The 25,565-nt window shown below is 42.5% G+C and overlaps 2 protein-coding genes across 2 annotated transcripts in view; one reads left to right on the forward strand and one right to left on the reverse strand.

Moving 5' to 3' along the window:
• Window positions 1-662: 662 nt before the first annotated feature.
• On the forward strand, window positions 663-8,171 carry leg1.1 (liver-enriched gene 1, tandem duplicate 1). Its single transcript, XM_063223740.1, has 6 exons — window positions 663-1,005; window positions 1,641-1,724; window positions 2,497-2,681; window positions 3,798-3,919; window positions 6,255-6,493; window positions 7,464-8,171. The coding sequence occupies exons 1-6, from the start codon at window positions 690-692 to the stop codon at window positions 7,613-7,615; spliced, it is 1,098 nt and encodes a 365-aa protein (XP_063079810.1). The 5' UTR covers window positions 663-689; the 3' UTR covers window positions 7,616-8,171.
• Window positions 8,043-25,565, reverse strand: part of themis (thymocyte selection associated) — a 29,515-nt gene continuing 11,992 nt past the window's right edge. The window contains exons 3-7 of the mRNA XM_063223741.1: window positions 17,794-18,575; window positions 17,086-17,214; window positions 16,309-16,830; window positions 8,868-9,012; window positions 8,043-8,594 (exon numbers count right to left, since the gene is read on the reverse strand). Coding sequence (XP_063079811.1) covers window positions 8,416-8,594; window positions 8,868-9,012; window positions 16,309-16,830; window positions 17,086-17,214; window positions 17,794-18,575 — 1,757 coding nt within the window. The 3' untranslated portion in view covers window positions 8,043-8,415. The remainder of the gene's footprint in view (window positions 8,595-8,867; window positions 9,013-16,308; window positions 16,831-17,085; window positions 17,215-17,793; window positions 18,576-25,565) is intronic.

Consider the following 25,565-nt stretch of genomic DNA (forward strand, 5'->3'; position numbering starts at 1 on the left):
CTCTTCACTCACTCACACAAAACTCTTGCATCTTTTCCTGGGATATGCACAATCTTCACCTTCAAATGATATGATGTACGTAGTGTCTTATAACCTTGTGCCAATGAAAAAATGTGTGCGTGTGCGTGTGTGTGTCCTGCTATCATCTTATAAAATAATAACACCGGGCTGATCTGAGCGCCCCAGCTAATCTCCTCTAAAACTCGGACTGCTGATGAACTTTAGATGATATGATATGATATGATATGAGAACCTTTCTTGTGTTTTCTCTGTGAAGATTGACATTCCTTGATCCAGACCAATTACGCAAAGGAGCAATCGAGGAACATTCACACCTCAGGCCACTCAGCAGGAGAGCGCAGACACACACACACACAGACACACAGACACACAGACACACAGACACACAGACACAGACACACACATACCTTTGGATCTGTTTTGGATTTTCATTTGCATAAGCTCTGAGCAACCCCCCACCCCCATCCCCAACCACCTCTCTCTCTCACACACACACACACACACATGCACACCCCCCCACACACAGACACACACACACAGACACACACACACCAGCCCGCCCGCCCGTCCTCCTTTTCAACGGTCAATGTCCACCAAAGCCCTGCCTATAAAAGGCCTCAGCCGTCCACACACACACTCACACACTCTCTGTCTCTCCCAGCTCAACAATGTCCGGCGTGTGTCTCGTTCTCGCTCTCGCCCTGCTGGTTGTCGCCATGCCGACGACGACCCGGGCCGCCGTGGTGGTGGAGGAAGGCTATCCCATCATGTGGCAGAAGTGCCCGGCGAGCCTGGCGGAGATGCCCGCGGCGGCGGTGGACGGCAGCACGGTGACCTTCGACCCCTGGCAGTACCCGCAGCGCATGGCCATGTACCGCCTGCTGATGAGCGGCACCGAGCCACACATGAAGTCCATGGGGCCCTCGGCCAATGACAACCCACTCTGGGGACTGCCCCTGCAGCTGGGCTGGAAGCTCAAGTCAGGTAGGCTAACGCAAACACACACCACCATGACGCCACTATAATAACACACACACACAACGCTTTTCCTAGACTAGATGTGTGTGTGTGTGTGTGTGTGTGTGTGTGTGTGTGTGTGTGTGTGTGTGTGTGTGTGTGTGTGTGTGTGTGTGTGTGTGTGTGTGTGTGTGTGTGTGTGTGTGTGTGTGTGTGTGTGTGTGCGTAGCTCAAGTCAGGTAGGCTAACGCAAGCACACACCACCATGACGTTGACGTGACAGACGCCACTCTTGCTAGACTAGATTGGTGTGTGTGTGTGTGTGTGTGTGTGTGTGTGTGTGTGTGTGTGTGTGTGTGTGTGTGTGTGTGTGTGTGTGTGTGTGTGTGTGTGTGTGTGTGTGTGTGTGTGCAGAGTTGCATCTTGCCATTCAAAAGGCTGAATAAGGAGTTGCACACATGAGCTGAATGCTAATCTGTGAAATTGTATTAAAAGCCTGAAATAAATAGAAACAAACCAAAAGACAAAAGTGGGTCACAAACATTTCAGCTTTATGTTCCCAAATTCCAAATAGATGCCACTTTTGCCAGAGATGGTTTTGTCAGCATATGTGTGTGTGACCATAATAAGATATTAAAGTGATTTCTGTTGTGTCTTGTCAGGTCGGCTGGTTGACCCCACTGAAGCGACCACATGTGGCAAGGAGAGCGAAGACATGTGTATCTCCCCGAGCAGCTGGTGGGCATGTAAGTTATAGTATTACGTTGTGTTGTGTTGTGTTGTGTTGTGTTGTGTTGTGTTGTGTTGTGTTGTGTTGTGTTGTGTTGTGTTGTGTTGTGTTGTGTTGTGCTGTGCTGTGCTGTGCTGTGCTGTGCTGTGCTGTGCTGTGCTGTGCTGTGCTGTGCTGTGCTGTGCTGTGCTGTGCTGTTATTTGGTACAGACATTTTACAGTATTTAGGCAAGGCTACATTTCATTGAAAATGCATTGAACACTCTTCAGATCATCGTAAATAGCTAGGCCTACTGGATTATAAAAAAAACGGAAATATGCAACCAATATGTTAATGAAATTGTACATGGAATACACAGTATATCTGTAGTGACAGGAGAGTAGTAGTAAAAGTATCCGCAGAAGAAAAGTACAAAGTAATTCTTTTAAGTAATGCTTGATTATTGTCTTCTCACTGGACTGAACTGCGGGTTTTTTTCCCCACGATATCCAAAGTACAAAAGGAATGCTTTTTTTTATTGTTTAAAACATCTGAACAGGACTGCATTGATCACATTTGCTTTGCTTTCCACGGCCTCTTTTTTTAAATACTTTATTGTGTTCATTCAAAGTTCATTCAAGTTGAGAACAATCGTTCATTTATAAACACATTTTCAGTTTTTTTCCCCCACTTGAGATTATTTCAAAACAGAAATAAAAAAAAACGGTACATAAAATAATAATAATAATAATAATAATAATAATAATAATAATAATCCTTTCCACGACCTCTTGTGTCTTCCATGCAGGTGTGAACTACTTCCTGTCCGTGATTCCCTTCCTGTCCGCGGAGCATGCTGGCCTCATCGGGCAGGCCGACACCAAAATCATGGTGGCAGCGCCCTCTGAGGGAGCGGAGGACTACTGCACGTCCTACGCGGACTGCTCCACCAAACACGCCGACCTCATGGCCAAATGGGACTCCTTCTTCACTGTAAGTCCTGTTTACGATAACTCACTTTAGTAGAAGTCACGGTAACACTTTACTTGACGCCGGTGTCATACGCATGTCATTACAGTGTCATGACACAGTCATAGATAAGTCATAAACATTATGTCCAGGTCTTTTAAGATTTTAAGACTGTAGGCCTTAAGTGACATAATGTTTATGACACATGCATAACTGTGCCATGACACTGTTATGACACTGTAATGACATGCATATGACACCGGCGTCAAGTAAAGTGCTACCGAAGTCTTACCTGGGTCAGCTCTATGTTCCAACTGTCCATTGGTACCGCAGCTTAATGTTCCCACAGCTTGTTCCTGCCGCTCCATGTTCCCACATCTCTAAAAAATAATGTTAAAAGTCTCAGAGATGTGGGACCAATGGGCTGTGGGACCAATGGGCTGTGGGAACATAGACATGCCCCCGAAGTCACCTTTACTTTGTTTAGCCTTCTTCACGGCAAGTCCCTCATATGCTAACTCACTTAACCCATTTTGTCCAAAGCCCTTTTTGGGAAAGGGTGCCCTCTGCCTATGAAATCCTAAATATCTCAGCCTCAGAAGCACATACAAACGTGTCATGAGTTACATTTAAAAGCTAGGACCCTCGTTTTGCCTTAGAATGTGTTCATTCAGCTCTAACGTAACCACATTTTTAATAAAACATCTGAAATCTCAAGAATCCGAATGCAGCATATATGTGTCTCCAGGACACAATGGCTTAATAGAAGTAACCCCTTACTTTTACTAGTTTAATTCATGTGCCTTGTCCTAATCAAATAAATGAAAGAAAATAAGCTGACTTCATAGCCAACCACGATGCCTTAGCTTAGGCTATTCACTGTAAGTCACTTACACGGTAAATCACTTAGAAGAAGTCATCTTTTCCTTTTAGCCTTATTCACTCAGTCACGTACTCTTTCACTTCAACCATTTTTTCCTTGGTCTAAAAATTGTGTAAGAATGCTAGAACTATGTACTATTAGGAATTTTCTTCATGCATAGGCTTATTTCATTATAGGCTTATTTCATTACTGAATAAAAACTGAATGTCATGTACAGTATCTTAATGGCAAATTGCTGTTTCTTGTGCTTGCTGCAGACGCTGAAGACAGCCAGTGAGTCTGACGCTCCGGACGCTGACAAGAGGAACCAGATCCTCAGCACCATGTGGGCCGCCCAGAAGGCATCACTAGAGCAGGCCGCCACAACCTGCGCACCCAGGTACAGTAATATAGTACTACTTAGCACCACCCAGGTACAGTAATATAGTACTACTTAGCACCACCCAGGTACAGTAATATAGTATTACTTAGTAGGGCTGCACGACATATCGAAAATGCATCGATATCGCGATATAACGGCTTGCGATGCACGTATCGCAAAAAGTTTTTAATTTTTAATAAAAGCAAATTTGGTGAAAAGGTTAAAGTAAAGCAAGTAGAGAGGGGAAAATGTATTTAGATTAAAAATCATGAGTAGTAGCGATGTCGCGGTTTACAGTCATGTATGTATCGCATATTTTTCTAATATTGTGCAGCCCTACTACTTAGCGCCACCCTGGTACAGCAATATAGTGCTACTTAGCACCATGCGGGCTACCACAACCTGGTCTCCCAGGTACAGTAATATCAGAGAGAGTAGAGAGAGAGAGAGATGTTCCATTTGCCCATGTGGGCTACCACAACCTGGTCTCCCAGGTACAGTAATATCAGAGAGAGTAGAGAGAGAGAGAGATGTTCCATTTGCCCATGCGGGCTACCACAACCTGGTCTCCCAGGTACAGTAATATCAGAGAGAGTAGAGAGAGAGAGAGATGTTCCATTTGCCCATGTGGGCTACCACAACCTGGTCTCCCAGGTACAGTAATATCAGAGAGAGTAGAGAGAGAGAGAGATGTTCCATTTGCCCATGTGGGCTACCACAACCTGGTCTCCCAGGTACAGTAATATCAGAGAGAGTAGAGAGAGAGAGAGATGTTCCATTTGCCCATGTGGGCTACCACAACCTGGTCTCCCAGGTACAGTAATATCAGAGAGAGTAGAGAGAGAGAGAGATGTTCCATTTGCCCATGTGGGCTACCACAACCTGGTCTCCCAGGTACAGTAATATCAGAGAGAGTAGAGAGAGAGAGATGTTCCATTTGCCCATGTGGGCTACCACAACCTGGTCTCCCAGGTACAGTAATATCAGAGAGAGTAGAGAGAGAGAGATGTTCCATTTGCCCATGTGGGCTACCACAACCTGGTCTCCCAGGTACAGTAATATATAGTACTACTTGGGGCAGCCGTGACCTACGTAGTGGTTAAGGAGATGGGCTTTAGACCTACGTAGTGGTTAAGGAGATGGGCTTTAGACCTACGTAGTGGTTAAGGAGATGGGCTTTAGATCAGAGGGTTGCAGGTTCCAATCCCATTCGAAGCATTTTTCATTACCAGACAATTTACCTTAAAGGGACACTGTGCAGGAAATGGTCAAAAAAGGTACTATGCTGCTCATTGAAACTGGGTTGACAAATTTGATATTTTCATGAAAGTTTACTGAGAAATAAACCAACATTTTGGTAACACTTTATTGTAGGGATACATCTATTAGCACTAATACATACAATGTTCCTGTATAAGTAACTTGTAAGGCATGTACAAAGCAAAATCAAACATTTGTTAGGCATGTATTCGCAAATGTCTTGTTCATGCACAATAAGGGATTTATTACCAATTTAACCTTAGTAAGGACCTAGTAGGCCTTAGCGTTTGCCTAGTACACTCCTTACAAGTTACTTATGCAGGCATTAACATTGTATGTATTAGTGCTAATAGATGTATCCCTAAAATAAAGTGTTACCAATATTTTCTAGTATGGCCCAAGTACAGTCTTTTTTGCAGCTAAAAATGGCTATTTCTGGAAATTCAAAATGGCGAACCATGGAGAAGATCCCCCTTTTCATGTATGAAAAGTGCAATTTTTCCTGTCTTAATGAATACTTAGAATTTGATGGTGGAAGTATTCATGAAAAAGGTAACAGTAGTGAATGAGTAGCATGGATTCTGGAAATAAACAACTAAAAATCTCACACAGTGTCCCTTTAAAGGAAGAAGGCCTACTCCAGCCCTGAGATGACAGTGAACACTGACAATATCCTATTGTATTGCAGTGTTTCTCAACCTTTTTTTAGGCGAGGCACCCTTTCAATTCATGAAAAATTTCAAGGCACCCCAAACCCACAAGCCGTAACATGGCATCGCATCCGATACCACACAAACTTAGAAAAGTAACACATTTGGAGACGTCACATGACCTACGTTCGAAGTTGCAGCTGACTGGGGCGACCTATATTTACTTTATGGCAGGTGAAAGATTTCACTGACTAGCATTAACGTATCAATTTAGACAAATATGTTTTATATTACATAATTTATTTATCAGCCACGTTTCTGCGGCACACCTGAGGGGGGCCCGCGGCACCCCAGGGTGCCCCGGCACCCCTGTTGAGAAACACTGTTGTATTGCATCATTTCCCCCTGTTGACCTTTCACCCCTGTGCCGCTTCCCTTTACAGGAAGGCGGCCTACTCCAGTCCCGAGACTTCCTTCGCCCAGAGCTGGATCAACTCGGCCAACTACGTGAGCGCCGCCTACTTCCACTCCGGCCTGGACAAGTCGGTGCAGTTCATGTCGCCGCTGCCCAGCCGCGTGCTGACCGCCCAGGACAACCCGCCCAACATCTCTGACCTGAGCGCCGAGGAGAACCACACGCTCTACATCTTCGGCTGGATGAACAGCATCAACAACCTCCTGGGTAAGCCGAAATAATAGAATTAAGATCTAGCCAGTTAGGTTAGCATCAACAACCTCCTGGGTAAGCCGAAATAATAGAATTAAGATCTAGCCAGTTAGGTTAGCATCAACAACCTCCTGGGTAAGTCGAAATAATAGAATTAAGATCTAGCCAGTTAGGTTAGCATCAACAACCTCCTGGGTAAGTCGAAATAATAGAATTGAGATCTAGCCGGTTAGGTTAGCATCAACAACCTCCTGGGTAAGTCGAAATAATAGAATTAAGGGCAACACTTTATTTTAGGGATACATTTATTAGCTCTAATACATACAATGTTCCTGTATAAGTAACTTGTAAGGCATGTACAATGCAAAATCAAACATTTGCTAGGCATGTATTCGCAAATGTCTTGTTCATGCACAATAAGGGATTTATTACTAATTTAACCTTAGTAAGGACCTAGTAGGCCTTAGCATTTGCTTAGTACATGCCTTACAAGTTAGTTATGCAGGCATTAACATTGTATGTATCAGTGCTTATAGATGTATCCCTAAAATCCCTAAAGTGTTACCGAATTAAGATCTAGCCAGTTAGGTTAGCATCAACAACCTCCTGGGTGAGCGGAAATAATAGAATTGATATCTAGCCAGTTAGGTTGGTTGGCTTGCATCAACCACGTCCTGGGTAAGCCGAAATAATAGAATTGACATCTAGCCAGTTAGGTTAGCATCAACAACCTCCTGGGTAAGCCGAAATAATAGAATTGACATCTAGGTTGGTTGGCTTGCATCAACAACCTCCTGGGTAAGGGGATTTAGAATTGAGATTAAGTCAACCTCCTAACAAAGGCTTGGAAGGCATTTTTCACCGTTTCAATGTTGGCGTAGTTACTGCACTTTGTCTTTGTAGGGCATATTTGCCTAATGTCCACTCTGATGAGGCATCCCTCTAACACTCTTGAATGTCTCCTCTCCTTTCCCTGGCCGTCTAGGTGGTACTCTGGTGCGTATGTGGCAGAGTGCCATGTGTTCGGACTCCGCAAGGGAGAAGGGCAGAGCGCTCCTGGATGACCTGGTGCTCAACCCCAAATTTGCCGTCTCGGGCCTGCTCTCCATTCTCACCGAGATGGCCACCTCCTGCTGAGGCTGTGACGACGACGTGATGACGACACAAGCGCACAAGAAAGAGATGAGGATACAAGTGCGCTAGGAGACAAGGATACAAGTGCACAAGGAGACGAGGATACAAGTGCACAAGGACACAGGGACATGACGACTCCAGGACACATGGATACAAGCGCAGCAAAATTATAAAAACAAAACAGGGGTGAATTTCTCGAAACCAAAGTTGCTTACTACATTAGCTAATTTGTTGTTTTCAATGCATTTTCCCATTGACAACTACTGAAGTTGCTAACAGGCTAACCATTTCTCTTTTGAGAAACTCAGCCCAGCATTGGATTTGGATTGGGTCCAACATTGGATCCAACATTTAGAGTACTCCGGGACAAAATACAATCTAGAAGATGTTAAATCGACTCGATTTAAGTGTTGAATTAACACTGTATGTGTTTATTGTGAGGATACCAATGCATTCCAGCGTCCATTCTCGATTATCCATCTTCCTTAATCTTTGATATCACATGCCACATTGGCAAATCCCATGATTTTATTAATAAATGTACTTTCCACCAAACGTTGGTCATGTGTACATTTTCACATTTAATTTCCCCCACAAATTTCACAAATAGCTGAGGAATATGATATAAAAAACAGTAAAATACAGTTTTTACACACCAGGCAGATATATATTTTTATACAGTACACGCATGTGTTCATTAGGTACAGTATATGAAGAAAATGATAAATTATTGCATCAAGTGATCCCTTTGGTACATTCTTGCTTCTCTCAGCCTCCAGATTATCCAAATGCACTCTGTGCTGTCAAAAGGTACTTGGCTTTCCTTTGACTGTCTTACGTATAACTGCGTCCTCGTGGAACTTTCTCCTAATGAATTCGAGTTCCTCCTCATCGATGTACTCATAGTCATGTGGGTCATCGTCATCCACAGTGTCATCCATTACCGTGTCCTCAGGGATGTCCACTTTTGTCACCGCGGCAACTGGAACGGGTTTAACAAACAGAAAAATAAAAAATGGTAATAATAAATAGCAGCTAAAACACAAAGAAATTCACTCTCATTACACAGCAGTGTAATGACAATGTAAAAAAGCGAATCTTGAATCTTGGAATTTAAATCTTGGAATCTTAAATCTCACGAGGAACTAGTTCAAATGAAATTAAACACATGACTTACATTAGAAAAAAACACTTCTTCTGGAAAACAAAAATGTTAACATTGTTTAATTTAATAATTTTGAAAAGATAAGCAAACCTTTGATGGTCCTGGGCAGGGTGAAAGGAGGTAGAGAGGGTCTTTGGCTAGTCCCTGCTATAGTTTTCCTCTTCTGCATGGAAAAGCTCTCACTTCTCACCGCCAGGTCTGGCTTTGAGGAACCACTGTGGTCTGGAACCGGAGTCTGAGTTGATGGAAACAAAGCTGTTAGTTGCTGAGATGACAGAATATAATATGACAAGTAAAGGTCTTGAATTAGGGTGCATATACAGCCACATAATAAGATTGCCTGCCAATAACAGTTTGATACACAGTAGTCCAGGGATGTCAAACTCAGGCCCGGGGGCCAAATTTGGCCCGCGGAGCCATTTTATTTGGCCTGCGAGATCATTTCAAATGTGTTTCACAGTTGGCCCACATACACCATAACTGTATTGCATATTAAGATTTGAGCATGAAAATTCGTATATCACAGGAATATATGAGTGGACCCAGGGCAGCCATTGAAACAATGCACTCAAATGCAACAGAATGTGTAGGCAAATTTCAACTATAATGGAAATCTGTTTAAACATGAATTTAAACATGAGCAATTTTCATCAATTTTTGTAAAAAAAATATTGTTTTTGGCCCGCGACTTCGCTCCAGATTCTGATTTTGGCCCTCTGTCAATTTGAGTTTGAAAGATTGCCTGCCAATAACAGTTTGCTGTACAGTAGTCCTTGTATTAAACTTTTTCATTCGAAGGGCCACTGCTCCAAGGGCCGTACACGTCCTCCAAGGGCTGTACTAAGACCACTAACCAGGATTTCCCCCCTTGCACTTTAGGCCTATATTGATGACAGCCACCCTTACAACAGACCCCACCTCTAGGTCCCCTGAATAGAGCTTAATTGTATTGCAAATGGAATTTCCTTTACAAAATGTCATGTGAAGCTGCATAACATTGAAATTATATCGGGGGCCAGATAAAACGGGGGCCAGATAAAACGGCTTCAAGGTCCGCAAATGGCCCTCGAGACATAGGTTCCCCACCCCTGGTATGTGGCAAGTAAAGGTCTGGAATTAGGGTGGATATGAAATTGGAAATGTGACATACAGCCAGATTCTAAGATTGCCTGCCAATACCAGTTTGATGTACAGTAGTCCTTGTATTAAACTAATTAAAACTTGATGAAGACCAGATTTTCTTAGACTTTTTATTTCTTGAAGCAATGGCCACCTTGCCTTATCATAAGCATGCCAAAGGCCCCCGCCCAACTGCATGATATTGAAAGTGATACTGTCCCATTTTTGGTAATAAGCTTATTTTACACCTCCCCTTGAGTTAAATAATAGGGTTTTACGGGTTTCTTGTACTTTCAACCGTTTTGTAGCTATGGCAGTGCAAATTTTACCTCCAAGCTAGCAGTTAACATTGAGTCCTATGTGACCAGTTAGCTGCTAGCTGGTCTCATAGGACTCAATGTTAACTGCTAGCATGAAGGTAAAATCTGCACTGCCATACCCAGAGAACGGTTGAAAGTACAGGAGAACGGTAAAACCCTATTATTTAACTCAGTGTTTTCCAACCTTTTTTGTCCTGCATACCCCCAAAGCCTTTTTGCCCTATGACGAATACCCCACTCACTCACACACACACCCCCTGAGGCGTGCTCGCGTACCCCTAGTGGTACACGTACCCCTGGTTGGGAAACACTGATTTAACTCAAGGGGAGGTGTAAAATATGCTTATTACCAAAAATGGGACAGTATCACTTGAAGCTCATGTAGAGCTGCAGTCTGCAGAGCCCCTCGTCTGCCATTACCGGCCCCTGAGGTCGTCCTCTCCGGCCCCTATAGAATATTAATGTCATGTAGTTGCACATGAAATATGACATGTTTTGCAAAGGGATCTCAGAAATGACATTTGCAATATAAATTCAGTTATATTTTCAGGGGGCCTAGTAAAGGTGAGGTCTATTGTAAAGGTGGCCCCCTTCAACAATATAGGCCTAAAGTGTAGGGGGAAATCCTGGTTTGTGTTCATGGTACGGCCCTTGGAGGACTATTTTACATTTGAAGAGGCCCTAAAATGAAAACAGCTCCATGATCTCCTGATCCAGACTCAAACATCAGGGCGCATCTAATGTGATGGCCAGCCAGTCTCTTCATCAAATTGCTTGCTACTGATTTGCAGTGTTTTATAATTGTCCACATAATTTTGCATTGAAAAATGTCATGTCACAGTTGCAATCATTATTGAATTCAAAACCATTGACAATGTACTGCTGTCAATGATTTAAAAAAGAAAAAAATACTGCCATACACACGTACAACGGAGCTTTGTGACCTGATGAATGACTGAGGAAGGTAGTAGGTACACAAACATGTTGCCGTACATACAGACGACCACAAGAGGGCAGCAGGACCCAACGTATTGCCCTTGATGCTTGGTATGGGGGCAGTCTTACAATTTCAAGTCCATCACTACTACTACATGCACTGATTTTGTCAATGTCCTCCTTAATGTTCTGGTGAGCATTATATCTGTATTATTTTGTGATTTACAAATCACGTCTGTTGACTTGGGTCATGAATTCTTCCTGGAAAAAGGTTTGGGGCATAGATAAAATCTAGTAGTGGTAACCTATATGGAGGGGCTTGGCCTGTCATGGTAGTTCCATATAGTCCGTGAGCCAGAGGGGTTGACCGGTGCCATCTGGGGGGAGGAATGCTAACATTTTTTTTGGTAAGGTATATCCCCCCACTACTAGAAAAAGCCTGATAGCAGTTTTGGGATGGTAGCGAAAACCCTTTTTTCTGTTCTTGAAGTTACTACCCCCCTCTATTAAATTCCATTTTTGAATTCGGATGCATGTGTAGTTCAGGCTCATTTCAGGGGTATTGTCAGTAGTCTATACCAGGGGTGTCAAACTCATTTTGGTCCGGGGGCCGCATACAACCCATGTGGACCTCAAGCTGGCCGCATTAGTAAAAAAAAAAAAAAACGTAAAGCAGAGGATTAGTGTTCGGTACTATCACGTTTTAACCCAGGTGAAAAACCCATATACTTAAAGTGCACTTTTTTTGACCGTACTTAGTACAAAGTGTACTATTTTCGGCGATTTAAAGTGCGCTTCATTGCACTATTAGTGCGCTGAAGCACTACTAAAGCAGTACTTCAGCACACTTGCAGCACACTGAGGATGCTAAATTGGCACCGCTTTTGGACAACTTTAAGTGCACTACAAGCATACTTTTGAAAGTATGCTCCAAACACGCTTTTCATGCATTCGTATGGCATTAGGAGTGTGCTTGAGTACACTTCTATAACATTTTATTGTTACTAGAAGTTCAATAAAAGTATATTAACTTCATGCTTCTTTGGACTACATTGGAACATTTTAAGTCTGTAAAAAGTATATCATATTAAGTATTGTAAATATATAACAGGTATGCTTGAAGTATATTTACAGTACACTCCCAAGTACATGACATGATATAAATGTAATACTACAATCCATGCTGGTCCTCAGAGCTTGTACATTACACACAGCCACATGTCACAGTAGTGTTACAGTATGCATGCCTAGCACGACTGACATTTACAATCATTGCATTGTTACAGACATTTCAGATACACATATCACTTTAATTCGAAAAGAATGCGCAAGGCAGCATGGGTACTCCCAGGCTAGTAATTTCCTGCATTTTCACTCATTCTAACATCCCGTTTCCAGTTTGAGCTTAATAGGAACCAATACAAATCCAATTATATTTATTATTTAATTACAACCAATAGCAATACAATACGAATAAGAAGTATTAACATTTTATCTCTATATATGAGGTCTATAATATATGAGCTTTATCAAATGCCTGTTACAGTACAAATTCACTTTTTATAATAGAAGTGTGATGTGCACTTTACTACATACAGTGAGTCCAATATGTATTTGATCCCTTTCTGATTTTGCCGGTTTGCCCACTAATAAAGACATGATCAGTCTATAAATTTATGATAATATGTATTCAAACATGGAGAGACAGAATATCAAAAATAAATTCCAGAAAATAACTTAAAATAATATATTTTAATTCATTTGTATTTAATTTAGGCAAATAAGTATTTGACCCCTCTAGCTAAAGAAGATAAAGTGCTTTGTGGCAAAGCCCTATTTGTCTAGCACTGAGGTCAGGTGCTTCTTTTAGTTGATGATAATGTTTGTGCATATAGTAGAAAATATTTTTGCCCATTTTTCTTTGCACATTATCTCTAAAACATTAATAGTTTGTGGCTGTAGCTTGGCAAATGGGAGGTTCAGTTCTCTCCATAGAATGACTATAGGGTTAATATTTGGAGACTGTCTAGGACACTTCACGACTTTAATATGCTTCTTATTGAGCCACTCCTTCGTTGCTTTGACTGTATGTTGTGTATTATTGTCATGTTGGGAGATCCAAAAATGGCCCACCCTTCAGTGTAGTGGTGGAGGGAAGGACGTTTGCACTCAGGATTGCACATTACATGTCTCCCTCCATCCATTCGTTGACGATGTGAAGTTGTCCTGTGCCTTGGCCACACACACACCCTCAAACCATAATGATACCACTTTCATGCATGATGGTGAGGAGGGTGTTCTTGGGATCATAGACAGTAGTACTCTTTCTCAAAACACATTGAATTGTGATAATGCCAAATATCTTGATTTTGGTTTCATCTGACTACAGCACCTCCTTATCATATCCTAAATCAGTCTGATGTCCGTTGGCAAACCTCAAGTGGGACTGCACAGGTTCCTTCTGAAGTAAAGGTACCATGTGTGCACTACAGGATTTTAAACCTCTGTGGCATTAAGTGCTACCAGTAGTTTTCTCAGTGATTTTGGTCAGTAGCTTTGATATCATTGCCTAGTTCATACCGTATAGCTCTAGGGTGATTTCTTTCTGTTCTCATGATTATCAAATCCCTACAAAAGGTCAAATCTTGTATAGAACCCCAGACAGGCTGATGGATAGTAATTTTGTATTCCTCACATTTTGGAAGAAATGCATCAACAGCTGGGTCATTAATACCCAGTCTCTTTCTTGTGGCTTTGCAGCCCATTTAATCTTTGTTCAGGTCTAAAATCGTGTCCCTGATATCATTTGACCACTCTTTGGTCTTTCCCATGCTGGTGAGGTTGGAGTGTGACTGATTCACTCATACTATGGACTGATTCTGCTGATTCAATGTGTCTTTTATGCATGTTAGTATGTACAGGTGTCTTTAATTCAGATGACAAGTTGATCGGAAGTGCCCATCTGGTCTGTGGGCCCGGAACTGTAATCAGTTGGCAGGGGATCAAATACTTATTTTGCTCGATGAAATGGAAATAAATTCACATATATTCTCTTCAGTTAATTTCTTGATTTTCTTTTTGATATTCTGTCTCTCCATATTAGAATACATATTATCATAACATTTATTGACTGATCATGTCTTTGTTAGTAGGCAAACCAACAAAATCAGCAAGGGATCAAATACATATTGGACTCACTGTATATGCACTGTAACAGAGGGACCATTGGGTTAATGTCATGCAGGTCTCGATTTTGCCCCGAGGGCCGTAATTGCGCATTTAGGTTATTTCATTAAAAAAAAAAAAATGTAAAAAAATAATTAAAAAAAAAATTTTTTACGTTTTTTTTTTTTTCTCCGGGCCGGATGGAACCCTCTGGCGGGCCGGATGCGGCCCGCGGGCCGTATGTTTGACACCACTGGTCTATACAATAGCGCTTGGTATTACTGGAAAGGGGACCCTTCAGGCTTTCATTTGAGTCCATTGCTGAACCTTTCCGACACACACAGAGGTAGCCTAGTAGTGGTAGCCTATATGGGGGGGGCTTGGCCTGTCATGGTAGTTCCATAACCTTGTCCTCGACCACTGACACTGTTGCCACCTCTGTACTGGCTAACCAAACACCTGAACACACACTTCATAATTATCAATTCTTTTGCTTGAAAGCAAGGGCTTCCTTCATTCCGTGTCCTGGGAAATCCCCCCCACCACACACACACACACACACACACACACACACACACACACACACACACACACACACACACACACACACACACACACACACTTTTTGGTGAGGTGGCTCTACAGATAGGCGTGCTAGAATGTGCTGGTATATCGGGGCCTTGGCAAAGTTGGTGTTAAAGTTTGGTAACCCATGGCCTAAAATCACTGACAGTTATTGCCCCCATTGACAGACAAAAACCTCCCAAGAATCTACTGGTATATGGAGATACCTTGGCTTGAAATGGGTTTAGTAACCCCTGGTTTAATCACTGACAGTGTTCCCCCCTCTGACAGACAAATACCTCCCTAAAATCTACTGGTATGTGGGGGTGGCTTGGCTTGACATGGTAAAGCTTCGTAACCCCTGACTTAAATCACTGAATGTTTTTTTGCCCCCATTGACAGACAAAATGCTGTCTAGAATCTACTGGTACCTGTATATGGACTGAGGTGGCTTGGCTCGAAATGGTAAAGTTCGGTAACCCCTGGTCTAAATCACTGAACGTTTTTGCCCCGTCTGACAGACAAAAACCTGCCAAAAGAGGGGCCTTGGCTTGACATGGTAAAATTGGGTATTGGGGATTCGAACCTGTAACCCCTAGATTGAAAGACCAACTCTCTAACCTTTACCGCACAAATAGATCAAGCGCGACATGAGCGAAGCGAGTGACGGAAGTAATTGACTTTGTATTGAGTAGCGCGACAAAAGCGATTCTGGAGACTAGAGGCGATTCGCGCGACGAGAGCGACAGTTTGAAGTTGAAATCCTTTCAACTTTCTATGAAGCGGTTCAGCGACTAGCCGCGACAGCCAATGACTGTATAGAGCAGTGGTTCTTAACCTGGGGTGCGGGCACCCCCTGGGGGTGCGCCAGAGATTTTAAGGGGTGCGCGGAATTTTGTTTGTGTTGAGGTTGTGACCAAAATTCTGCTTCCAAACGTTATAATTAGGCCAACTCAAGACCAAATTAAAACATGTTTTGGTCCCCATATTAAGTCATTAAAGTATTGATTAATGTCTAAAGCTAGAATTATTGTAATGAATCACTCAAATATTTTTTTAGTGCGTATACACGCGTGATGCGTAGACGCTTAAGTTGGGGGTGCGCTGCTTTTCTTGGGCACAGGTTAGGGGGTGCTTCAAGAAAAAAAGGTTAAGAACCACTGGTATAGAGGTCAGTGACCACAGCCAATGGGAATGTTTGGATGCTTTGCCTTCTGCCTGTACGGACATACTCTAGTCTCTTCAATCGCTCGTATCGCTTGCTGCTGCACTTTGTCGCTTGAATCGCATCGCGCCGCCTGGTCTATTCATGCGGTTAGGCCACGGCTCCCCCCCAGCTTAAATCACTGACTTTTGGTGATGTGGCTCTGTTGCCGGGCTTGTTGGGCCACGGCGGCTTCCATCCCCCCCCAGCTTAAATCACTGACCTTTGGTGATGTGGCTCTGCTGCCGGGCTTGTTGGGTCGCGGCGGCTTCACCCGGAGGGAGCGCGTTGTCGTTGCTGCGGTCGCTGTAGCCGCTGCAGCGTCACTGTGCCGTCGGAAGGTCTTGGGGGGCCGCGGCGGGGGCTGTAGGCTGCAAGCCGCTGCGTACCTGCGCAGGGTGTAGTAACAGTCCTCCCCTATCTCCTCCACCACCGCGTGCAGCGTGACGCCGCCAGCTGCAGCAGCAAGAGCTGTCTCAGCATTCATTGAGTCATCGACGTCCACCCGCGTCCCCAACGCCCCCAACGCTGCCGTTGCCATGGTGACGCCCTCGTCCTGCTGCCACTTCTCCTGCAGCTGCACAGTCACGTTGCCGAGGAGACGGTTGGCCGGCACCTCCCAGCTCAGGTGCGGCGCGTCCAGTGCGGACACCTGCAGGTACGGCTCCGAGATCTCCTCCTCCACCTGCAGCCCCGACGCCGCCGCCAGCACGTCCTCCTTCGCCGACAGGTCGCGCACCGACACCTGGGTTTGATTTGATTTGATATTGCTTATTATTATTCGTATTAATAATACTACTACTACTACTAATAATAATAATAACAATTATTATTACTATAAAATAATATAATTCATATAATTATATATTATATATTATATAATCTAATTATATATAATTATATATTATATAATTAACAATATAAATAATTATAAAAAACAACAACAACAACAATAATAATAATAATAATAATAGGCCTCCAGTCCGTCCAGTCTGTTCACCTTGACGTTGAACGGCAGCGGGAAGCAGCGGCAGATGTCGGCCACGGTGTACTGTCGGTTGTCGTGCAGCATCTCGATGAAGTGTCCCTCCAGGTAGAGGGGCAGCTGCACGGCCTCCTGACTCTTGCCCTGTAGCGTGAAGAAGAAAAAGGAGTCGCACACAGGAGCTTGATGCTGTTCAGTGAAATTGTATTGAACTTGATAAAAAACTCCCGCACACTGACCATTTCGCTGTTTTGCTTTAATGAAAGCCAGACCTTCATCAGGGAATTGCAAATTAAAGCAAAACAGCGAAATGGTCAGTGTGCGGGAGTTTTTTCAAGTTGTCTGCTAAGTGACCCATGGGCCATCTCCGACGCACCTGCCAGCTGAGGTGTGCGAAAAAAAACCAAGTTTAACAGAGAAACTGTATTAAAATCTGAAAAATAAAGAGAAGCCAAAACAAAAAAGTGGGATGGATACGGGTTTAGCCCATCATCAGTGTTCCCAAAATCAAAAAGATTGCAGACCGCCCTGCCGTGGTGCATATGGTAGGGCACACGTTTACCATGCGGCTGACCCGAGTCCTTTGCCAGCCCTTCCCCGTCTCGCTCTCCCAACTCGTTTCCTGTCACCGTCTGCACTATACTATCATGAATGAAGTAAACAAAAGACCAAAAAGATATAGTGAAAAATAATAATAATGATAATAAAAAAAAGATTGCAGACCTGCAGCCGCACGCACATCAGGACGTCCGCCATCTTGCCCAGCCCGTTCTCACGGTCCTCTTCAATGGCGCATCCATCGCTAATGCTGCTATTACTATTACTTGCCGCGCCATTGCCACCACCGCCACCACCACTGCTGTGGCCGCTGCCACAACTGCTGCCGTCGGCACTACTGCTGTTATTACCAGTCTTGTCATGCCCGTTGCCATGGATACTGGCGGCGGCAGGGGGTTTTCTCTTGATGATAAACTGCTCTCCGGCCTGCACGGTTGTGGCGACGGTGGCGGCGTGGGTGCTGGCGTTGTTGTTGTTGGGTAGGTAGTGTGCCTCGGACGCCCTGGTGGCTACCACGTGTAACTCCTCCGAGCAGCTGCGCGCCATCTGCAGGTCGTACGCGGTGGGGAACTCGCGCGGCCTCCTCTTGAAGCGGCCCCGGTACGACGGGGGCACCAGGAAGCGCCTCTGCGGCCTGCCGCGGCACGTCTCGGACACCAGCACGCGGCGCGCCATCAGAGCACGGTGGATCACCAGTCGCTTGGAGTGGCACAGGAAGGAGAGCTCCTCGGGGAGGAGGACGTGGTGGTGCGCGGAGGAGGAGGAGGAGGAGGAGGAGGAGGAGGGGCGCTCGATGACCTCGGCCACCACAGGGAAGGTGTGCTCGGGCTTCAGGAAGACGTCCTTGAGCGACAGCGGCTGCTGGAAGAAGCGGAAGTCCTGCTGCTCCGTCACGTCCAGCACCTCCACGTCCAGGCTGGGCGGGATCAGCACGACGTCCTTACGAACTATCGAGAGAAGATGAGGGATGTTATACATTTGTTATCAATAGATGAAGGATATTGTACATTTGTGATCAGTTCAAGACACTGTCACAGGCAGGTGTGTTAAAATATGCCTGGTCTGGTCAAAGGAACAATTTAAACAGTTAAAAAAAAGAATGGTTGTATGCCCAAAATCCCATGATTGGCTGTATATCATGTGAAAGGTGCAGTGTGTAGCCGCTGCCTAATATTTTAGTAGTCTATACAGAATCCATGCTGCCCACTCACTAATGTTACCTTTTTCATGAATAGGCCCTACTTACCACCACCATCAAATTCTACTGCAAGTATTCATTGTGACTTTTCATACATGGAAAGGGGGATCTTCTTCATTTTGAATCTCCAAAAATACAGTAGACATTTTAGCTGCAAAACGTACTGTTCTTTGGTCATACTAGTAAATGATTTAGTAAGTATTCATGAAAAAATATATATATATCTATAAAAAAGTGTAAATTCCCTGAGAAAAAAATGGGTGAAAAGGTGTGAAAAGAGGGTGTGAAAAAAGGTGTGAAAAAATTAACTGACATACCGGAGATTGCAGCACCGCTAAGAAATGAAAACTACTTTGACCCCGGATCAGGACACTTTGGCTAGTGACAATGGCCTCAACATTTTGAGACACCCCTACCGGAGGTAGAACAAAACCCAATAATGTTTTTCTTCATCTGTAAGGTGTCCCATACATGAAAATGATTCCTGGCCAAAATTATTCTAATGCTAAGCCTACAAATTTTACACATTTCCATATGCACCTCCAACCAAAAAAGCAACAAAAATATGACTTCTCCGTATGGGAGTACATATATAAAAAATCATGCAGAAAATTACCAGAAGCTCTGAGAGCTTTGACAATTGGTATGCTTGTGCCCAGGGGTTAGCTGCACCAGATAGAAGTGGTTGAATTTGACCATCTTGATGTACGTAGGAGATAAAGGAAATAACTGTTACATTATTGTGTTTTGGCAATGTTTTGGTTTTGGACTTCGTAGCCTCTTACTGCAGATGGGGTCGCCTGCGGGCCTTTTCACTATATGCTGAAAATACTCAACTACATCATAACAACATGGATATGACAGTAGAGAGAGCCTTAAGTAACAGATTAAGACATAGCCATTACAATTTTGGTTATAACATGGGCTCTGCGCTAAGGGGTTAAATCAAATGAAGTCCCCCCCCCTCCCCGCCACCTAGCGCTCCACCTGCTCTTCTGCTGCTAAAGAGACCAACTCGAACAACTCCGCACTCCTATTAGATTTTTTTTTTTCGATGTACACACTTCTAAGGATTACAAATCTCACAAAAAAAAATATGTTGGTAGAAATAAGATATATTCCATTAATCGGTGCGCGTTTGCGTGTGACTCGAGTGACGCTAGTTAATTTGAAGCTTTGAACACAGTTCTCTCTTGTACAGTAGGCACCTTTTCCACCAAACGAGAAATGTGTTATCAACTGCAGCCCAAAACGCTTGTAGACGAAACATCAAAACCTCATTTAAATTCACTTTCCTCTCCCCACTTCTGAAGCAAGAGGACACACTTACAAAGTTAATAGCCTCCAACCATTTTCAGTGTTTCATGTTCATTTGTGAAGTTAACATTAAAACCTATTTGTGCTGTGTATTGTATGTGGTGTGGTGTGTGAGAAAATTACAGAATTCAATTACTCTACATGCCCATCACTGTGTCTTACACACACGCACACACAAACAGGCGCGCGCGCAGACAAACACACACACACACACACACACACACACACACACACACACACACACACACACACACACACACACACACACACACACACACACACGAACAAACTCGCACTCCGCACTCAATTAAAAAAGACTTCCGTTTTCTTTTTCACGAGCCACGTTCAAAGAGGAAAAACCTCCACCCTGAAGCTAGCACAGCTTTAGGAACTGACTTACTTACAACCAGGGCGGTACCGGGGGAGAAATAGGGCCCGGGCACTTTTGGCTTAAAGGGGCCCCTCACGGGGGAGAAATAGGGCCCGGGCACTTTTGGCTTATAGGGGCCCCTCATGGGGGAGAAATAGGGCCTGGGCACTTTTGGCTTAAAGGGGCCCCCTCATAATTAACGGCGTAGATCTGACTCAACGGTGGGCCCTGCACCCTTTTGAGCCCTTATATATATATATATATATATATATATATATATATATATTTGTTGGAACTGTATTTTATTCTATATGAGAGCAAACATGTTGCCTTGGCACAAATGTGCCCTTTCGCATTCAAGAATTCCTGTTCAAGGCTAAGCAAAAGATTACTGGACTGTGCGAGGACTTTATCTGTACCAGAACAATGGAATGCCCAAACACAACAGAGTTGCATCTCCACATGGCAGGCTAAGGACTGTGTGTTCGTTGCCTGATTATCATAGACTTGCAATCGAGATTCGATCTGCAGCGCCGCCGAAGGTGTTGCGTCACTAGGAGGGCGCAGCCTGGCTAGTGTGTTCGTGTGTTAGTGTGTGTGTGTGTGTGTGTGTGTGAATGAATTAATCTCTATCCGGGTACGCCCCCTTTTCCCTTTAGCGGATAGAGATAATTGTTATCAGGGACAATCCTACAATAAATATGGCTTGGAGATATTACAGCGGTTAGAACGAGTGGGGAAAAATGGTAGCTGACGGTTCTCCCCATCCGCTCTCCAAGCCGGCTTGAAACTTTCATTTCAGGTGTTTCATATTTACAAATGTTAAGGGTTTGAACCTAACATTTACTTGGTCCTTCAGAACCGGATCCCAAGATACCCGACGATTCCAGCACGCGAGGAGGGAACCAGGAAAGTCTGTGGCCACAGCACTAAGACCCGTTTCCGGGACTGGTCTCTCCCTCGCAGGCTGGGATCCGACGGTTGACGGGAATCTTGAAAAGACCAGAGAATCGTGAGTAGGCCTACATTTTTATTTTTATTTTAAAAGGATTGAATGAAAAAACGGTAAAATAAGAGAAGATAAAACCCTGACAATTCTAGACTCTATCAGGTAAAAAGGGAGGCCAGACTCCTCTGTGTTGTTGAACAAGTTAAAATCTGAAGACTACGTAAAGTAAAGTACGTAGTACGAGTACGAGAAACTAGTACGAGAAACTAGTTTAAATTCTGTGTTCTCTGGGTTGAGAGAAAGTGTGCGTGAAAGGATTCGTATTACCACTCGGTAATACGTTTCATACCAATACAACAAGGTCCAAATAGCGAGTCTTTGTGGAAGCCTGTATGCAAGAAGATTCCACCTGTGAGGTTGAAGTGAATCTTACCACAAACGATCGTTGATCGCTATCTTGTTGAAAAGTGTATCCAACAATAGAGGCACTGTAGGTGTTGTGACGTTGGACTAAATTCATAGAGACAAAATGGGGGGCAGTAACAGCAAAAGAAGTGAAAAGTTCCTTGCTGAAATGCAATGCAAGGACTGGAAAATCGTGCATAGAGAAAATCCTAGTGCAGTAGACTGGTTTGATGATAATGAGGAAACGGACGGGGATGTGGAAGAGGTAGACATCATTCTAAACTTAGAGGGATTGTTTTACCAAGAAAAAATTAGACCTGAAATTACCCTTCTGGTCCAAGGGACCCCCGTACGTTTCCTCTGTGACTCTGGTGCTAGCCGCACTGAAATGCAGGAAATAGCAAAAATAGCAAAACTAGTGTGAAAAAGCAAATGACAGCCATTTGGATTACTCACTGAGCAGTTAATGTCTCAGATAGCCTACCACATAATAATAATAATAATAATAATAATAATAATAATAATAGTAATAATAATAATAATAATTGTATTTGTATAACACTGTGTCATACAAGGCAAGTAATATGGATATCTGTTTGTCTGTCTGTGTGGGCCCTATTTGTTGTATGAATTGTCCTAGTGGGACACCCCACTGTGTGTGTGAGAAAGATTGTATATGTGTCTGTGGAGTGTACGTGTGTATCTGTGGAGTGAGTGCCTAAATATGTCTGAGAGTGGAAGAATTTTTTTTGAGTGTTTAGTGAAGGTACTCTATTGTGTTCAGAGTTAGCTGGAGCTTGGGAGTGCACATGTTGAAACAACATTTTTAAAATAAGAATAAGCCTTTTATTTTATTCTACAATTCAACTTTGAGGTGTAGGATTTTGTCATGATTTTGTTTTTCCACACATTCTTACCCATTTATTTTTGATTAGGAGAAAACGGGGTTGTGGAGTTATGTTGTTTCTTTACTATTTTCAATTGAAAGTTAACATGTTAATGTTTAAGCCTTTAAGACACGGCATTATAAATTAGCTGTTACCAGAATGGCAATGACCAAGTCATAATGTATTACTAAAGGCCCCGTGCACTGTCATGGTAGTGTAGTGTAGTTGCAAAAGAGTTTGCTTTCATGATTTACAGTACCAAAATGTCTTTGTTTCTTCTAAAGAATAGATGAAGCTTTCTCCTTGTTCTTATTTTTTTTTATTTTTTTTAAAAGAACAATGGGTTTGAGATCTTGAAATAACGCAGGCGTTATTTGATGGCCCAAAGGTGCTGTGAGTAAACCCAATTTGGACCTGGTCTGAGAGTTAGGTCACATGTGCTGAACGTTTCTAGAAATTTAGGTTGTCATTTTGTTTTTATTGACGTTTAACTATGACTTATTTCTTTGTTTTATTTCATCGAATTTCTTGCCTTATTATGTTCTATTTTGATGAGTTATTGATCAATGGATCATGGGTTTGGTTTAAAAAAAAAAAAAAAAAAAAAAAACCCTAAAAGTTGGGTAGTAGTACTCAAATACATTTCCAATGCAATTATGATCTGGAACTTTATTTTAATGACAATGTTGACTCTGATAAACCAGAAAAAACTAGACTCTGAATACACAGAGGCGCTTGACAAAATCACCCCAGCAAAGATAACAGTGTCCTATGTGTAGATGTTTACATTAGCTCGGATAGATATTAAAAGGCTCAGAGGCTCTCTCTAAGTAGCCCAAGGTCTTCTGCAGGCAACCCTTATCAGACACAGCAGGCCCAAACTATCAACATGCAAATTTCTGTGGCAGAGACAGAAAGACACTTAATATTGAAACCTCCAACAGTGTATGCTAAACCACCTGTTTGTCACTGAAAAGACAATAAGAAATAAAAAAAAAAACTGAACACCGACCTAGATAAACAATACCAAAGCTTAAAGTTATGTTAAATATCTATCATTGTCATTAGTTTAATACTGTAAGTGTGAACATTGCTTCACATGGTGTGTGATGAGACATGTCAATGTTCTCTATTTGCTTTTAAAAGTTTGAATTTGATGACGTTGGGATCCTTATATTTTCATTTGTTTGATTTATAAACAAAGAGACAGTTGTCTAACTCTGTCTTTTCATTTCAGTCGTCAACTTGCAATCAAAGTGAAAACTGATTGCCAATAAGGTTTTAGTTCCGTTACAAAATGTTTTATGTAGCCGATACATGAAGTCAATAATTTTTTGCTCTGATTTGATTTCAAATTGATCTGGCTTGAGTGTACATGAAAGAAAGTTGTTTTCCCTATAATACTTTTTTTTGTGTTCTTTGAGGAACAGGCCCAGTGTTATGGAAACGAGCTGAAACACAGCTGATGTGAATGGAAGGAACCTAGACAATACCAATGATCGCTAGGTTAAGTGAATTTTGTTTTTAATTTGATAAGTTTCACAAGATTTTCCCAGAGTTTGTTTTGTTTCAATTGGGTAATAATTTTAGTTATAACACTTGATAAAATAACAACTGTTATTTTTTTTTTTTTTCTCTTTCTTTCAAACCATGGAAAGTTTGACCTAAAAGTTAGACAAGGTCTGACCTCTATACCTTAGATAAAGGGTCTGTCTGGTTGTTTGTTTCATTTTTCGTTTAAAGTTGTGTATTTTACAATGGCAGTTGTGTTTTCTTTCTTTTTATCTCTTACATTTTGATTGGTTCATCTAGTGATCTGTATGTCTGGGTGATGACAATGCAACTTTGGAATGGTGTGAGAAAGTAGAGAGTAGTAATACATGTCATTCATTTTAAATTGGTGGAGCCATGGGCTAAGCCATGTATCAACAGGAGGGATATTATTGGATTCTCAAATATTACTCATACTCAAATTTTTTTTATTTTTACAAAATACATTTTTGAATGTACTGACATTATTGGCAGGAGTTGGGCTAGGCCCCTATATCACCATGACCTCATGACAAAAGGACAGTGAGGACTGCATGCCAATATATTTCAGTTCTGTTACAAAGTGATTTATGCAGGCCTAACTATCATGTAAAGACAGCCAATACTATGGGTATAGTCATTTTGTACGGCATGCTTAATGTTTCTTAATGTTCTTCTACATTCTATATTGGATGAACTATGTGGTCAACACCACATTTTGTCAGTTTGCGTTTATCGCCTATTCTGTAAGGAACTGTAATGTAAACGTGAGCCACAATAGTCAGATACTGACCAGAGTAATTTTCTTTTTCATAATTTTGCTCTTGATAAATTGTTGTTCCCCGGGAATGTAGAGCTATCTATTTTATTTTGATTATAGATTATGAGAGAATGGTTGGGCGGCTTTGGGTTTTGTTTTGTCTAAACTAACAAAACATTTTTTGTTTCTTCTCTATTATAATGCTCTCTAATCTGTTACAACTGCGCACCTCCTCCACACTAATGTCTGTGTGTGGATGAGTTGACTTCTGAGAGCTTATTATTATTATTTTTTTAAACAAATGTTTGAAAAAGCCTGCCTTGATGTAGGCTATGCGAGTGATTCTCTGATTCGGCTACACTTTTAAGTCCGTGGATTTGATTTGCCAATTCCACTAACTATTAAGATTAAGCTTGGCAATTTGTTTGTTTGGCACTATGTAAACATCTAGGTCATTTAGTTGGGAAAAATACTGATAATTGACTTTTTGCTTTTGCCAAAAGCGTAGGGGAATCGTAGAA

The sequence above is a fragment of the Engraulis encrasicolus genome, chromosome 18, assembly GCF_034702125.1.
Source record: "Engraulis encrasicolus isolate BLACKSEA-1 chromosome 18, IST_EnEncr_1.0, whole genome shotgun sequence".
Taxonomy (NCBI): Eukaryota; Metazoa; Chordata; class Actinopteri; order Clupeiformes; family Engraulidae; genus Engraulis; species Engraulis encrasicolus.